Source organism: Danio aesculapii, chromosome 4 (genome assembly GCF_903798145.1).
Source record: "Danio aesculapii chromosome 4, fDanAes4.1, whole genome shotgun sequence".
Lineage (NCBI taxonomy): Eukaryota > Metazoa > Chordata > Actinopteri > Cypriniformes > Danionidae > Danio > Danio aesculapii.
This window is the reverse complement of record NC_079438.1, coordinates 871,921-890,578: the sequence shown is the minus strand read 5'-3', so window position 1 is coordinate 890,578 and position 18,658 is coordinate 871,921. Positions and strand designations below refer to the sequence as shown.

At 40.7% G+C, this 18,658-nt stretch overlaps 1 protein-coding gene across 1 annotated transcript; it reads left to right on the top strand.

The window, feature by feature from the left end:
* The first annotated feature begins 1,092 nt into the window (after window positions 1-1,092).
* LOC130222650 (achaete-scute homolog 3) lies at window positions 1,093-1,694 on the top strand. Its single transcript, XM_056455181.1, has one exon. It carries the CDS (start codon window positions 1,093-1,095, stop codon window positions 1,501-1,503), a length of 411 nt encoding a protein of 136 aa, XP_056311156.1. The 3' UTR covers window positions 1,504-1,694.
* The last annotated feature ends 16,964 nt before the right edge of the window (window positions 1,695-18,658 follow it).

Genomic DNA, 18,658 nt, shown 5'->3' with positions numbered 1-18,658 from the left:
CAGTCGTACGAAATTGTACGATTTTAAAAAGGAGGCGTGGCATCTAACCCCACCCCTAAACCCAACCGTCATTGGGGGATGAGCAAATCGTACTAAATTGTACGAATTAGATCGTACGAATTCATACGAATTAGCCACTAAATCAAAATTTACGAATTGCCGTTAGATTGTGTTGGTTATTGACCGTATGTATTAAGGAAATGTACTGTTAAGCAGCTTACGAGTTTACTGTAGCATTTTTTCTTTTTACATTTTTTAACCGTTGAAAATCACAGCCAGTTTTTAGGAAATCAAGTAGTTCTAATTAGATTTGCATTTTAAGCCTCATGAGTAACAGATAAGAACGTATATTTTATTAAAGTTCAGTTTTCAGCGCCTATACTCTCAAAATGATTCAACATAAACCTGCAGATTTTTTACTACTACTTTACAATAGCAAAAAAACATGTCTGCCCTTTCTGTCCAGCCCTAGATATCAGGTACAGAGGCGTTTCCCTGAAGTACGCCAATGTTAAAATGACTGTTAAAAGGACATCCTACATCCAGATATCCATCCTCCATCTTACATCACTTCACCTTCCTGCCCTCATAAAAGGAAGAAAGAAGTTGTGCTTGGCGAAAGAAGACGACAACACAGTATGCTGACTGAACCCAATAAATTACAGCACATCAGGATCCATCCATCTTTATTTTCAACAGACTACATCAGCGCCAAGGTGCTGTAAAAAGCTCATAAATTCAGACTATTAGTTTGCTAAATTAGAGCAAATTTGATGCTTTAAAGTATTTGTGGAGCACATTACAATAAGGTTGTATTATTTAAAGCATTTACTAACATAAACAATGACCATTGCATTTGTTACAGTGTTTATTCATCATTGGGTAATGAAAAAAGTCATTCATTCATGTTAACCCAGTGCATTATAATGATAATAACAGGCATAATGTTTGATTTTAATAACACATTATGAATGTTGAACTATATTAGTAAATGCTGTACACGTTTTGATCATCATTAGTTCACATCAGTAAATAAATTATCTAACACAACCGTAAAGTGTGACCAACAATTGTTTGTTACATTCTAGAAAAATGGGATCTGATCAGGATGTGATGGACCGACACGATCGGATGGACAGAGTGCCATATGCTCACCCCTTGGCATTGGGTTTGTCTTTAAACTACCCGTATTCTCCCTTCAAAGACGCACAGATTAAAACTGAGAAATACCAAGATCACTTGAACAGTCAACGCTACATTGAACGCTTTTCCTACCTGTCCTACCACGGGAACTTCAGCGCTCTGGAGCCGGCGTTTATTAACAAGCGCAACGAGAGAGAGCGGCAGCGGGTCCGGTGCGTCAACCAGGGGTACGCCAGACTCCGGCAACATTTACCTCAGGACTTCGAGGATAAAAGACTGAGCAAGGTAGAGACACTGCGGGCCGCCATAGGCTACATTAAACACCTGCAGAACCTTCTGGACCTCAGAGAAGGTCACTGAGAGACTGGACTGATCTGAAGTAACGTATGCTTGTTATTATTTCTTCACCTTAAACCTGTTAGCCAGCACTCACTCGGGGTTAACGTAGCGATACACGTTAACGGCACTTGCTGTTTATTGGAAGACTGTATTGACATGTAATGTGGTTTAAATGATCACTATTAACTAAAAGCTTAATTGTACGTTTGTTATTGAAATACTATCTGACTATTATTTATAAGTTTCTGGCGCCTGATGTCAAACAACACGTCACAAATGCGAATCGGCTTGATGTCAAAAACTTGACGTCCATTTTACATCCAGCTGGGAAGAGCGGGACGAAAGTAGGCTACCATTTTCATTAAAAAACAACTTATTTTTGAAAGATAAGAGTTATGGGATCAGAAAAATATCAGTCTGTAAAGATTTTTTATATTTTAAATGAAAGAAATAAGCATGCATTATGAATGGGACCAAAAACGTTTGCGAGTTTACAGTTTACAGTATACAACATACTTTGTTGAAATTCTGTGAATTAAACTGCACAACCCAAAAGAAATAATGCTCATCAGTAGGATCCCTGCTGAAAATCCAGCTTAAACCAGCCTATAGGATGGTTGGCTAGTTTTAGCTGGTTGACCATCCTGGTTTTAGAGGGGTCTTTAGACATTTCCAGGCTGGTTTCCAGCCATTTCCAGCCTGGTCTTAGCTGGTCAGGCTGAAAAATGACCAGTTAAATCCAGCTAAAACCAACTTGACCAGCCTGGTTTAAGCTAGAGATAACTGGTTTTGGCTGGGCTCCCAGGCTGGGCTAGTCTAGGCTGGTCAAGCTGGTTTTAGCTGGTCATTTTCCAGCCTGACCAGCTAAGACCAGGCTGGAATGTCTGAAAACCAGCCTGGAAATGGCCAAAACCCCTCTAAAACCAGGCTGGTCGACCAGCTAAACCAGCCAACCAGCCTAGGCTGGTTTAAGCTGTTTTTTTCAGTAGGAATGAGAGTCGCTCACTATAGAACAAACATGATTGTTTTCATTTTATTTGTCATTTTAGCATTTATGAGGGAAAAACATCATTACGGATGTGACAGATGTGAAATTTCAACTTGTGGGATTTTGGTAAATCAAATATAATAGTTTGAAAACATTGACAGAGACATTTTGAGCATTTTACTACTGTAAAATACTTGCTTACAGAAAAAAAAAATGTAGAAAAAGTTTCTCCATTTTGGTGAAAACCAAATTTTTTTCATGGCAAGATTGACGTTTGCATGGAATTGCTCATAACGTTTTACACAGAAGTATATTACTAACTCATAAGTGTGGTCTGTTAATATCAGGTGGTATTTTGAACAAATAGAGAACGACTCCAAAATAATTTCACATCCAACTTAAACTGCTCATTGTTTTTGACCCCGTCATGAGGGACAAAATAACAACAATATTTGCTAGATTTACTGGCTTCATCTTGTTTATTTTAAATATATCTGACTATGACCTTGTTAATGTTCACTGCAAACATATTTTGTCCATCATTTTTGCCCAAAAAATTGAACTGCATTTTCATTTTGTATTTCAGCTCCATCAAATATTTCCAAATCAATCCAACAATGCAAAATGTTAATATTTCCTAACATTTTTGAATATTTTTCCATTATTATTACTGGCAATATGCATTCATTTTATAAAACATAAGACAGTGAAACCTCTATTGTGGAAGTGAAAAATAAAGCAAGACTATTAGCAGTAGGACATAAATAACAGCGCTACTGTCGTCCCCACAGGCACTCTCGCCATTTAAACCTGATTTACTTTTAAACAGAAAAACTCAGAGATTGTAAACTGAAGTGTTATTGTACTAAATAACCAGTAGATTGATCATTACTGTGATGGATGAAAAGAGAGACACAACTTGTAACACCAAAAAATGGACAATAATTTATTTTCCGCACTTAAAAACTGAAATTCAGACCTAACTGTGGGACACGCGCCTAAAATCAGCTGATATTTGGCAGCCCCATCAAGGGTTGCATGCTGAATGCGCTGTTATAGCCAGAACTCAATGTTATCAGAAAAATCTCTTTATTACTTTCCCACGTTGTTTTCGTCCACGCTCTACTCCTTTGACCACCAAAACAACAACGCAAGAAGTATTATAAGAAAACTTGCATTAATTTAAAAGCCTCACCTACAAAAAGCTACAAATTTATGCTGAATTTGGTTAATCAATACAATGCATGTAAACTACCATGACGTCGAAATGACGCCTAAAATTATGAACGAAAAAAATGCGTCAAAAATCGATTTTTTTACGTGTTTTTGATGTCATTTTGATGACATCAATATGGTCAATTAAGATCAAATCGATTCACATTTATGATGCATTTATTGGGTGGGAACTGGGTAGTATTTATGCATTATTTTTTATTTACATCCCTAATCCTGTCCAAACCTACCTTAATAACTGTTAACAAGAAGCAAATTAGGAGTTGTTGAGGCAAAAGTCATTGTTAATGGTTTATAATGAGAACTGTACCTTAAAATAAAGTGTGAATCTAATACGTATCACTAGACTTTAATCAAAGTTTGTTTTAGGGTCATACACAGTATGCACATGAACACCTCAAAATATGAATTGATATATTAATATAGTTATTTTGCAAGACAATTGTATTCAGACAAAGTCCCTTTAAGTGTTTTATAGTCTTTTATTCAGATTAAAGTGTAATTTAAAGACTTAATCAGTTAACTACGAAAGTTGAAATAATTAGTCAAATTATTTTGTAACTGATTTGTTGTGTATATCGAAAAATATACAGTAAATATTTCTTAAGGAGGCTAATAATACTGACCTTAATTTAAATTTTTATTAAAAACTCCTTTTATTCAAGAAATAAACAATAAGATATACGACTTATTATGACTCCAGAATAAATATTTTTTTTTAGGAAACACTGAAAATGTTCAGAAACATTATTTTAAATGAATGGGAGGGCAAAAACAGCAGCTCATGTAAACACCTTGAGCATATTATTGTCTTATTCAGATTAAGGCAAATCATTAGATGACTGATAACCATGTAAACATAGTCACAAGCCCCAACCCTAGAAAAAAGGCAACCCAGGCTCATTCTGAGATCGTAGTCCCGGGGACGTTTCTGGAGACCGCAAAATACGTAGCCGTTCCCTTCGGCGCTTGCCGGCCGGCCAGCCGGCCACTCGCCTCCGTGTGGAGGGCTTTCCCGCTGCAACCAGTTTGTCCGGTTAGCTCTTCGTGTACTCTGGCGGACTCGAGGCGCAGAGAGGGGCTGACCACGACGATGACCAGGTTCGAGTCCAAGAGCGGTTCCAGAAATCAGGTAAGAAAACAAAAACAAAATCCAAAAAATGAAGCGAACAAGTTCGTCACAGAGTGAGAATGTGATCAAAATCCGAAAACGTGGTAAAAATCAGACGAGGGCTTTTCTTTTTCTGGACGACTTTTGTGAATCGTCGTTGGTTGGGTTTAGGGACGGAGGAGGGTGGGTCAGCCGATTGGCCGGTCGCACGGTCAATCATCCTGTCATCCAGGCAGACAGGCGGAAGGTCGTTTGACAGCGGCCTCTAGCGGGTTTACGCGAGAACGGCGCGGGAAAAAGCGTGCACAGCGGCCTCTCGCAGACTCGCGAAAACAAAAACTGCAAAAATACGTACCTCCCGGGACGTATTTCGCGGTCTCCAGAAACGTCCCCGGGACTACATTCTCCGAATGAGCCTGGGTTGCAACAAGGAGTTCAGTATTTTGCTGACAGCCTTTCCACAGGTTAGTAGTAAGCTAATGTAATTTCATAATGCAAATCTTAAATTCATGCTAACCAACAAATGATTAACGGAAATAAATTAATGTGATTCAAATATATAAAATAAATGATGTTTACTTTCAACGTTAATTATATTGTTCTATTCAAATTATTTTGTCAAATGAAAGATTTTTCTAGAGTCATCCACCATCATTTTGTGGCTCAAAAGTATCGGTTCAGGCACCGGTACCGTTTTAAAAGTATCGATTTAGCACCGGTATCGAAAAAACCCCAATTGATACCCAACACTATTCTTGAGTGTATGTTTGGTTCACCAGCATTCATTCAGGCACATGCATTATTACATACTGTTGAAGTCAGAACTTTGAATTTCTTTTTTTAAATATTTCCCAAATAATGTTTAACAGAGCAAGGAAATTTTCACAGTATTTCCTATAATATTTTTTCTTCTGGAGAAAGTCTTATTTGTTTTATTTCGGCTAGAATACAAGCAGTTTTTAATTTTTTAAACACCATTTTAAGGTCAATATTATTAGCCCCTTTAAGCTATATATTTTTTCGATAGTCTACAGAACAAACCATCGTTATACAATAACTTGCCTAATTACCCTAACCTGCCTAGTTAACCTAATTAACCTAGTTAAGCCTTTAAATGTCACTTTAAGCTGTATAGAAGTGTCTTGAAGAATATCTAGTCTAATATTATTTACTGTCATCATGGCAAAGATAAAATAAATCAGATATTAGAGATGAGTTATTAAAACTATTATGTTTATTAAGTTCTCTCCGTTAAACAGAAATTGGGGGACAAAATAAACAGGGGGGCTGATAATTGGTATATCATATTAACCATCTCTAACCCTAATAAGTGCTCCTCAAACTCAAGAAGCCCTCAGCCTCTGTGGACACAACACGTCGCTCTGGATATGATAATATCTTCAGGAATGTATACTTTATAAAAGGAAGGAAGTGTACACCACATCAAGTCCTTGATCTCTGCTCACTCTTCACGCTTTAGCTAAACCACAGGAAAGCGGTGAATGCGCCTCCTTTTCTTGCTAATGTACCAGCGAACTCTGGAGACACGGAAAAGCAGCGAAGGGTAAAAGCGGTGAACCGTGAAGGCTGGATGAACATGGAGGAACGAGAGAGAGAGAGAGAGTCAACAGAGCGCTTTATTGACAGCATCCGTGTGAAAAGGAGCTGGTAATTAAGAGAGTTGCTGGTACCCTGACGGTGACGGTTCAGTGAGTGGCAGAGGGAGGAAGGAAGCTAAAATCACAGCACTAGAACAATAATAATGTCGGCTTCCAGAGAGATCGCTATCGCAGGTTTACCACACAGCCAGTAACCCCGCCCCCCTAAAATCTAATTCTTAACACACTGTAAAAAATATCCGTTAAGTAACAGTTTTCCATATATATTTGATTATTATTATTATTAATATTATTATTGTTATTGTTGTTATTATTGTTATTGTTATTATTATTATCATTGTTATTGTTATTATTATTGTTATCATTAATGACTTTTTATTCAGGTCGTGGTCTCATTTTATTTGAACATTGTAAGCTATGACATTGACTACGTTTACATGGACATCAGTAATCGAATTATTTGCCTTAATCTAATTAAGACAATAGTAAGATTAAGACGTTAACATGAGTTGCTGTTTGAATGTTCCTTTCATGATACCGTTTTACATTATAACATAATTCGATTAACGTCATTGCGTCACCGCGCTATCCACGTTTCCTCCGGAGTTCCATGTAATTTCGGGTGTTTCATTTTTAATTTGTCGACTTTAACTGCAGTTTAGCACTTTCACTTTCATTGAGGAACATTTCATGCATGCCCCCTGACAAACGAGAAATTGGATGCGACTATGAACTGCTGGAAGAGTGTTGTTTTAATGGAAGTTCATACCGCACGCTGAATAGAAGAAAAAACCCTCCGCATTTCGCGATGCAGGAGTCTGTGGTCTTCACTGACTCGGTAGGTGCAGATAATAGTGTTAAACAGTCGTGTGAGTGTATAGACTATCCTGTCGCAAAACGCGGCGAAAATCGTACATGACGGTAATGGTTTGATTGCGTGTTTACATGTCTGTCCTTCAATAATGCGACTAAAATCGGCATACTCCACATGTCTTAATTCCATTTCTTTTTAGTTCGATGATGATCTTAATCGAATTAAATTAATCAAAAATCGCTGTTTACATGGTCGACTCTTAATCAGAGTATTGTCTTAATCAAATTATTGGTGTCCATATAAACGTACTCATTGACTTGCTTTTTACTACAAAGACGCCGTTTTCGCATGTAAGTAACATGGTACACAAAGTAAACAACAGGTCTCCGGAAGAAACGGTGACATAAACAAATGAATAACCATCCACAATTCAACACTATTGTGTCGGTGGACTAAATGTGCTCGATGGGATGTTTTTCTGTGGACTCTTACGTTTCGAAAGAAACCCTGATGTAAAGCAATGAATGCAAGTGTGTCTTGTTATTACGATGATATTCACTCCATATCTAATAAACGTTTTCTGTACAACTTACACAAATTTACCAAATACATTCTTTATAAGCTTCCCATTGAAAAACGTCTAGCTGTAATGGCTGTTGATGGTTGTAGCTTTAAACTGATGTATAGTTTGTCAAGATTACTTGTGTTCTTTTTGGTGTAATCCAACACAATCTCACGGCAATTCGTAACTTTTCGATTTAGTGGCTAATTCGTACGATCTAATTTGTACAATTTAGTACGATTTGCTCATCCGCCAATGACGGTTGGGTTTAGGGGTGGGGTTAGGTGCCACGCCTCCTTTTTAAAATCGTACAATTTCGTATGACTGAACTCGTACGAATTCGTACAAATTAGCCACTAAACTGTCAAAACGTAAAATACTTACGTTTTCTCGTGAGATCAGGCTGTGTAATCTATTCATAAACTCTGGCATGTGGAAAACCAGCGCCCCTATCGAGTCTGCGTCCTGGCGCTGGCTCGTCAGACCTTAACCTTTCCTATAACGACTTGATGTTGAAACGTTTGAAAATCTTTTATTGACTTTTTTAAATACTTTGATCTGATATATTATTTGGTTTGCTGTAAATTGCGGCGCAAAACCCTGGTAATAAACTTCCCGTACCTTTTCTGTTATTTAACAGACTTATTTCTCTGTTTATTATTGATTATAATATTTCAAACCACTAAAACCTTCGTAATAGTTTTAGCACAGTTGAATTTTCATCGTCAAAAGTCGACAGAGCAGCGATCTGAACATCCCATAATGCAATTCACAGCTTAAATAAACAGGATTAAACCGTAAATCATGAAATACAGAACATCTTATAGTCTGCATGAACCAGAAGCTGCAATCGTAATTTTTTTCTCGCATTGTGACGCAGTTCCAAGAGAAACGGATTAATAAATGAGGAAACAGCGGGCGTGGCTTGTATTTTCTACTGCGAGCTGATTGGATGTAGTAAAGTAGGCGTTTCATTCAGAAGATGGGGGAAAGGGTTTGGGGAGAGTTATCACAACCTAACAGACTCCTCCTGCTCACCATTTCTGTTTGTTGACAAAACTGACAGCTGGAGGGGAGTGGTTAAGTATGTTAGCCACGCCCAATACCTCAGACTGATGTAATCTGAGAATAGAAGTGCAACAATAGTTTTTTTCTTATTAACATGCGCAGATTAATTGTTCACCACAAAACTAGCAATGTGAGCTAACAGAATCAATACGGTTAGGTTTTATTTAATTGGGACTTCAATTAACGGATATTTTTTAAAGTGCAGATGAATTAATCCGTAAGGTCTACCTAAGAACACCAAATAAAAGCATGTGTTGTCAATAGAAAACAGCGCATTAGGCTTTAACAAAGTCCCTTTAAGGCAAGTCATTTCACTCGGCGACCGCCTCATCAAATTCTCCAAAACTGTTAGCCTAGCTTACGATTACATTACATATTTGGAATCACCAATAAAATTAAACAACAACTGCCTCATAAGTTTCATTTCTGAACGTCAGAATCAAACAAAATCAGCATATTTTCAGGTTGCCCGAGCTAATGCGCATGAGCACTCGAAGTGAACAAGATCACGACACCAACCTCATTTATAGCCATTTTACGCATTATCGTCCTCTGGAGAATGATTATCTGATCATTCTGCTCTCCTGAAGTACTCCACAACTTGGTCTTGATGGAGAATCTCCTCAAGAAATGACAGCGGTTGGCGACAATAGCCTAGTGGTACTGTGCACCGACATATAGCACCGTCATGCTTACGGCGACCTGAGTTCGATTCCCGGCTTGAGGTCCTTTGCCAATCCTTCCAATGCTTACCTGTCTGAAATCTCTACTGTCCTATAACATTTAAAGGTGAAAAATACTTTTAAAATAATTTAAAAAGAAAAAAGAAATGACCGCGACCCTTTCTTTACAAATTTGTGGGTGTTTGAGTAGTCGCTGCTGTCATGTGATGTGCGTTTGACAGAACGCATTGTACCTTGCATTTCATTCATTTTCTTTTCGGCTTAGTCCCTTTATTAATCCGGGGTCGCCACAGCAGATTAAACCGCCAACTAATCCAGCATATGTTTCACACAGCGGATGCCCTTCCAGCTGCAACCCATCACTGGGAAACACCCATACACACTCATTCACACACGATACCGCATATCTTTGGGGGAAACCGGAGCACCCGGAGGAAACCCACACGTACACATGGAGAACATGCAAACTCCACATAGAAATGCCAACTGACCCAGCAGGGGCTCGAACCAGCCACCTTCTTGCTATGAGGCAACAGCTCTACCTACTGCACTACCTCTAAGTGGATATATTTCTTATCTCTGTGAAGCAAGTATTCGCTGAGATTCCAGGGTGAGATCCTGGAGAAACTTCAGCCTTCAGCGATCGATGATTGGCTCCTGTACTTGTAGGCGGGGCTTCATTCACCAAATCAAAGAGCATAGAATCAACAAGACGCGGCACTCTTGCTGTTAGGGAAACAGCCACTAGTGTCATGCGGCGGCCATTTTGGGATGAAAATTCAACTAGAACAACAGCACGGTTAACTAACGTTTGACAGAATGAATTAAAATATTGAGTTAAAAATGAGTTAAAATATTATATATATATGCTCTCAGCATAAATGAGCACACTCCCTTTGAAAAGTAACATATCTCAGTGAAAACAGACAATTTTCAAAATGTTGACAAGACTAAGTTTACTAAATCTGAAAATAGATCTAAATATGTATTTTCTCTTATAACAATAAAGTAAGGTTAATAAAATAACTTAGATTACTATTGTAATTTTTAGCTTTACTCAAGTTAGAGTGATACAAAAATGAGTGTACCCCTCAACAAAAACTACTCTATCTGGTTTGTATGGCCTCCATGATTTTTAATGACAGCCTTAAAATTCATGAATAAAAAATGATGAATTCATGTGTCACTTATGTTCATAAGTGGCTTCTTAACTTTATTAGTCTTTCTTCAACAGACAACACTGGAAAAATTACTATATACTATTACAACATAATACTGCAACGAAATGTACTGTCCGTCTGTTCTCAACAAGTTTTTAAAGTCGTGTTAATTTAGTTTAACGTGCCAGTATTCATTTGTATTATGCCAGTGCGTCAATTAAAGTAATTTAACGTCATTTCACCTAAAAGTGACAGTTTCAAGAAAACAAATATGGTTAAAATATATTAAACAAGTCTGTGAAATTAACTATTAAAAGTGCTGACGATCGCCAGTCTTTGATTGTAAGTGTTGTATTGTCGTCCAAAGAGCGTAAAATTACCAAGAGGCGACACTCTATTGCGATTTGGGAAACAGCCACTAGATGGCGCGGCGGCCATTTTGGAATGAAAATTCCAACAGAGCAACAGCATATTATAAGTCTGTAAAATAAACTATTAAAAGTGCTGATGATCGTGATAGTAAGTGTTGTATTGTCGTCTTTCAGGTTGTATCTCAGCTTTAATGCACTTTTTAAATTAATAAATAAAAAACAAAGCAGCTGCTCGCCATCGTGACAGCAATAAGATAAAATGGACAGCCGACCGCTTTCACTCCAAAATGGCGGAATCCGGGGATGTTGCTGGGCGCTGCTGTTGCAATGGAACGTTCTATTGAGTGTCACCTTTTGGTCATTCTAAGCTCTTTGACAGTATTGACCGCTACACATTTCCCCGTTCAAATCTGTACGAGTGACACGTCTTGTCTTTGGCGTTAATTTTACGATGTTAGCGAATATTTCGATAGTCATATATCAAGTAAGCTACATTGAAGGCAAAATTATAATTTTTTTAAATTCAAATATTTCCCAAGTGATGTTTAACAGAGTGATACTATTTTAATATTGTAGGAATGCAAATTATCACACGCGTTTGTTTATATTGCAACCCAGGCTCATTCTGAAAACGTAGCCCTACAGACGTTTCTGGAGATCGCGAATTATGTAGCCTGAGGTATGTATCGCTGCATTTCACTTTTTAAACGAACGCTACGGGGCGGTATGACGACGTTCCTTTTCGCGCTTATCAGCTGACCGCTTACCTCCGTGTGGACGGCATTCCGGCTGTAACCAGTTTGTCTCGTTAGCTCGCCGTGTGCGTCGGCAGAATTGAGATGCAGAGAGGAGCTGACCACGACGACGCGGTTAGAGTTTGGCGGAGAATGATTCTAGAAAGCAGGTAAGACAAAAACAGAATCCAAAAAATTAAATAAACAAGGGTGAAAACGTGGTAAAAATCAGACGAGGGCTTTTCTTTTTTTGGATAGCTTTTGAAAATTGTTGGTTGGGTTTAGGGAAGTGGGTGGGCGGGTCAATCAATACAATTGGTTGGGTTTAGGGAAGTGGGTGGGCGGGTCAATCTATACAATTGGTTGGGTTTAGGAAAGGAGGAGGGTGGGTCAGTCGATTGGTCAGTCAGTCAGTTGACAGCGGCCTCTGGTGGATTTACGTGAGAACAGCAGGCGCGAATGGCACTCGCGAGAGAAATTTGAGATCTCAAAAAGCGCACACAGCAGCCTCTCGTGGATTCGCAAAAACTGCAAAAAAAGGTACCCCCGGGGACGTATTTCACGTTCTCCAGAAACGTCTATATGGCTACGTTTTCAGAATGAGCCTGGGTTGTTATATTGTGTAGCGAAATTAGCTCACTTCATGAATATTAATGATCAATAATAATGAGTTGTTATTATTAATTATGAATATTCAGAATTAACTCATAGTTAATTTGCATAAATAAATATAGCAATGACTTCGCCCACTCGTCTGAGCGGACTCTGAAATTATTTATTTATTTAGAAAGGGAATTGTAACTACTTCTTGTGAAGTAGATGAACAGTTTAGCAGTTTGTAACTTGTAGCAAGGGTCTATCGTTAAAGGGACTTTTTTTGTGAGGCAAAACAAAGACAATCCAACGTGTTTATAGCGTGATTTATTGACTAGTAACATATAACAAACAAACGTACAAGACATAACAACAAAAACATTGAAAAGAAAGCAAAGAATGGCAAATCTAGCTCAGTTCCACTCAACTATTAAGGACCACCAAGACTATAAGAACACCTTTTTGAAAGGGGCACACAGCTTTAACCCTCGACTAAATACCTGTTTGTCTCTTTCTCTCGTTGTGCGAGTTTCTCTGATGCGTGGAAAATGGAGTCCTTTAAGAAGTCCTTTCTTGATGCGCGGAGCTTGCGACGCAGATCGGAGGATACGCGAGACACGAACTTTAAACTGAGTTTAATTGGCAGGAAAATAAGAAACGTGGACTCGGGCAAGTCACGTGGGTACAGAAACGCGGTCTGCCCCCTCATGGGGCACTTCTGTGGTGACCTTTTTGCCAGGTCCTTTCTGCTGAGGTTTGAAGGGTGTAAAAGGTATTTAAAGACATTGGTGACTCCCAGTCTCTCCTGACTGACCACTAGCACGAGAGGGACAGTCGAGTGGGAAACTTCCTTTGTTCTCCTCGCTGGTGCAAACAGTTCCAGGACAGACAGACAAAACTTTAACTCATGGTTTGAAACGGCACCAAGCATACAAGTTATCATCCTATGTCCTAGATCGGGGGTCACCAATCTCGGTCCTGGAGGGCCGGTGTCCCTGCAGGGTTTAGCTCCAACTTGCCTCAACACACCTGCCTGGATGTTTCAAGTACACCTAGTAAGACCTTGATTAGCTTGTTCAGGTGTGTTTGATTAGGGTCGGAGCTAAAATCTGCAGGACACCGGCCCTCCAGGAACAAGTTTGGTGACCCCTGTCCTAGATCATTAGTTGTAGAATTACGTATGGAGAGGAATGACACCAAACATGACTATTTTAGAGATACTTATTCTTAGTTTGTCTAATGCAGGGGTCACCAATCTTGGTCCAGGAGGACCGGTGTCCCTGCAGGGTTTAACCTCCAACTTACCTCAACACAGCCGCCTGGGTGTTTCAAATATACCTAGCAAGACCTTGATTAGCTTGTTCAGGCGTGTTTGATTAGGGTTGGAGCTAAATTCTGCAGGACACCGGCCCTCCAGGAACAAGTTTGGTGACCCCTGTTCTAATGTCTTGAAAAAGGTTAGAAATACAAAGCGTACAGGTTATATGAGGCCGTATACAAATTACAAAAGCCATGTGTACTTCGGGGGGCGACGCAGTGGCACAGTAGGTAGTGCTGTCGCCTCACAGCAAGAAGTTCGCTGGTTCGAGCCTCGGTTGGATCAGCTGGCGTTTCTGTGAGGAGTTTGCATGTTCTCCCTGCGTTCGCGTGGGTTTCCTCCGAGTGCTCCAAAGTCCAAAGACATGCGGTACAGGTGAATTGAGTAGGCTAAATTGTCCGTAGTGTATGTGTGTGAATGAGTGTGTATGGATGCTTCCCAGAGATGGGTTGCAGCTGAAAGGGCATCCGCTGCATAAAACAATTGCAGGATAAGTTGGCGGTTATATCACGCAGCTCTCATTCCGTTGTGGCGACCCCAGATTAATAAAGGGACTAAGCCGAAAAGAAAATGAATGGCGAAGAAAGGGTTTTCCCTCCTTTTTTTCTTATCTGCCTTGTTCCTTCGAAGCCCGAACTGAGAGGGCTGAAGCAATCTGCTAAGTGTCCGGTTAGAATAAAAGAGTCACCCAGGGATTCTCTCAGCAGACTCCCTGGCACCAGGTAATCGTAACTGTCCTGTAGTCTGAACCCAGATAAACAAACGAGGTAACAAATGGACTTTCACCTCCGGACTGTACGTTACAATTGGCTCTTTCACCAAGAAGGATCATACAGATTCCAATGGCAGATACTGATAAGACGAGGGTATGGTTAAAATGTGGACTTTGGGGTTTTCACGATGTGGTCACATGTTGATTGGTCAGTTTGAATGTCTCAGTAGTTGGGCTTTGGTCACATGGTCAAGAAAGAGATGAAATAGGTGGTTAACTTTGCTCTGGCTCTTTTCCTGCTCTGCTCCTCTCCTGCTCTGGAGTCTACCTTCTCTATCTCTACTGCCATCAGGCTCTCTTTGGGGCCTACTTACTCCTCTTTGTCTCTCTGGTAACTTTAATTTACATTTACGCTGGCTACAATTAATATAATATTTTTATCATTTCATTTTTAATTGTTTGTAACTAATTCAGGCGTCACGGTGGCTGACTACCCACTAGCACCTCACAGCAAAAAGGTTGCAGGTTCGAGTCCCGGTGTCCTGACATTTTATCCTACCCATCAGATTATGCTACCAACACTGTTTCTGACTGGCTCCGAGGTTGGGGTTAGAGATTAGGTAGGTTTGGGTGATATTACAGCTTCATATCACACAACTGAGATATTAGCCGCATTTCCACTATCGGGCCAGTGCGAGCCAGGGCTTTAATTGGGCCAGGCTGGGCCAATAGCCCGGGAGGTTGAGAAATGAGGCCAAAATCATGTCGCGTTTCCACTGTCGGGCTAGTTGCTCGCAGCGCGTCATGCAAACACCGCCCCCAGAACGTCCCCCGAATCAAACGTCACACAACCCGTCACAACCATTACTTTGTTTTGTTTACTTACTGACTGTAAGGTTAGCTGCCATCGAATCTCTGGTGGTCTCCCCACTAACGGAGGGTCGGTGACCTAGCACACCGTCCATGATTTCAAACCACGGGAAATTTTTCCGGTGGGCGCCGCTCTGACCATTGTGGATTTTGATCGCTTTATACTGTGCTCGCAATTTCTTCAATTTCTCGCGGACTCGTACCGTTGTTCGCTGAATTTGTGCTTTCGCTAGCTCAGCAACAATGTACTTGATAACGTCCTCATTTCTGCAAACGCCGTCTATTTGCCTCTGAACATTTTCCTCAGCCCAAATGTTCAGAAGAGCCCTGGTGTCCTCAACTGACCAGTACTGTCTGCTATCCATTTTTTCTTCTTTTTAGTGAGTTGATCAAGCGCGATAGCAAAACAAATGTAAGGGAAGAAAGCATCTTGTCTCCTCTTTACCTGACAAGAAAACTCCGCCTTTGTACGTAACCCCGCCCCGAAGCCCCAGTTGGCCCTCCTTGGCCCAAGGTATTCGGCGGGCCAAAAAAGGCCGGACGCTGGCCCCAAGGAAGCCCCGCTTTGGCCCGATTACGCCCAGGAAGTGATAGTGGAAACGCGACTGGCCTTGGCTCGCCCTGGCTCGCTCGCTTTAGGCGCGATAGTGGAAACGCGGCTACTGATGTAGCCACACGCAGGTCTGGGAAGTCAGAGAGGTAAATTTGATCGTAGGCATCGCCCAGATCAGCAGAAACGGCTTTGTGTCTGATTTTGGTGTAAATGTTTTATGTGATCCTGAGCTTTTATCAGCTGCGGGAAATTCAATACAAGACCACCAGAGGAGAAAGAGAATGACATGTGACAGAAGCCAGCAGAAATGAGGGCATCAGACACATTTCTAAGGTCTACAAATATACATTCATTCATTTCCCTTGGCTTAGTTCTTTATTAATCAGGGGTCGCCACAGCGGAATGAACCGCTAACTTATCCAGCATATGTTATTATGCTGCGGATGCCCTTCCAGCCACAACCCATCACCGGGAAACACCCATACACACTCACTCACACACTACGGCCAATTTAGTTCATCAGTTCCCCTATAGCGCATGTGTTTGGACTGTGGGGGAAACCGGAGCACCCGGAGGAAACCCACGCCAACACGGGGAGAACATGCAAACTCCACACAGAAATGCCAACTGACGCAGCCGAGACTTGAACCAGCGACCTTCTTGCTGTCAGCCAATTCTGCTAAGCACTGAGCCACCGTGGTGCCCCGGTCTACAAAAATGTTTTCTAAAATGATATTACATTGTCCCGTTCTTCTTCATGTCACAGTATAATAATAAAATAACATCTGGACAGAGGGAATATATAGTGACATGAACTTCAGCTTATATAATGCACCTCAACATATATAATATAATAACTTTAATAACTTCTCCCACTTTGGAAATCACTGACCTAGAACACAACACCTTAGCCACCACCTAGGAATGGTGTTGCTAAGGCGTTGCTAGGTGGTTGCTAAGGCATTGCTAGGTAGTTGTTAAGGTATTGCTAGGCGGTTGCTAAGGTGTTGCAAGGTGGTTGCTAAGATGTTGCTAGGCGGTTGCTAAGGTGTCGCAAGGTGGTTGCTAAGGTGTTGCTAGGTGGTTGCTAAGGTGTTGCTAGGCGGTTGCTAGATGGTTGCTAATGTGTTGCTAGATGGTTGCTAAGATGATGCTAGGCAGTTGCTAAGGTGTTGCAAGGTGGTTGCTAGGTGATTGCTAAGGTGTTGCTAGGCGGTTACTCAGGTGTTGCTAGGCGATTGCTAAGGTGTCGCAAGGTGGTTGCTAAGGCGTTGCTGAGGTGTTGCTAGGTGGTTGCTAAGGTGATGCTAGTGGGCTGCTAAGGTGTTGCTAGGTGGTTGCTAAGGGGTTGCTAGTCAGTTGCTTAGATGTTGCTAGGTGGTTGCTAAGGTGTCGCAAGGTGGTTGCTAAGGTGTCGCTAGGTGGTTGCTAAGGTGTTGCTAGGCAGTTGCTTGGCGGTTGGTAAGGTGTTGCAAGGCAGCTGGTAAGGTGTTGTTAGGCGGTTGCTAAGGTGTCACTAGGCAGTTGCTAAGGTGTCGCAAGGTATTTGCTAAGGTGTTGCTAGGTGGTTGCTACGGGGTTGCTAGGTGGTTGCTAAGGTGTTGCTAGGCGGTTGCTAAGGTGTTGCTAGATGGTTGCTAAGATGATGCTAGGCGGTTGCTAAGGTGTTGCAAGGTGGTTGCTAGGTGATTGCTAAGGTGTTGCTAGGCGGTTGCTAAGGTGTCGCAAGGTGGTTGCTAAGGCGTTGCTGAGGTGTTGCTAGGTGGTTGCTAAGGTGATGCTAGGGGGCTGCTAAGGTGTTGCTAGGTGGTTGCTAAGGGGTTGCTAGGCAGTTGCTTAGATGGTTGCTAAGATGTTGCTAGGTGGTTGCTAAGGTGTCGCAAGGTGGTTGCTAGGTGGTTGCTAAGGTGTTGCTAGGCAGTTGCTTGGTGGTTGGTAAGGTGTTGCAAGGCAGCTGGTAAGGTGTTGTTAGGTGGTTGCTAAGGTGTCACTAGGCAGTTGCTAAGGTGTCGCAAGGTATTTGCTAAGGTTTTGCTAGGTGGTTGCTAAGGTGTTACTAAAGTGTTGCTAGGCGGTTGCTAAGGTGTTGCTAGGTGATTGCTAAGGTGTTGTTAAGGAACAATATATATATATATATATATATATATATATATATATATATATATATATATATATATATATACCATGCTACATACAGTAGTAACACATCACTGTATTTTAATAGCATTTTCTGGGAATGCAGTAATGTAACAATTTCTAAAAGTCAATATGAAAACAAAGTGTTGCAAAAAATCACTTCACAATGACAGCAGCAGTTCAATGTGACAAAAGCGCTGCATCTGCTGTGTGTCACTGATTGTTAAATGACTTAAAGCAGCGGTTCCCAACCTTTTTTTGCCTGAGACCCCCTTTTTCCCCAGAAAATATTGTAAGGCCCCCTCCACATTTAATAATATAATCACTCATATACGTTTGCAGTAATGATGACAAAAAAATATTGTTTTCAAACAAACGGTGTGTTTATTACTATATCTAGATATGCTTATGCACAAATAACAGCCTAATGTTTCCCAGAGATAGGTTGCAGCTGGAAGGGCATCCGTTGCGTAAAAGTTGGTTCATTCCACTGTGGCGACCCCTGATTAATGAAGGGACTAAACCAAAAAGAAAATGAATGAATGAATGAATGAATAATAGCCTCATGTAAAATATGAAAGCAAAACATCAGTAGGCCATTTGTAACTGAAAACATGAGCTTTTGGCCTTTAAACTGACCCTATTTGAAA

Excerpts from the sequence above, each read along its gene's own strand:
- LOC130222650 (XM_056455181.1), top strand. The coding sequence starts at position 1,093 with ATGGGATCTGATCAGGATGTGATGGACCGACACGATCGGATGGACAGA.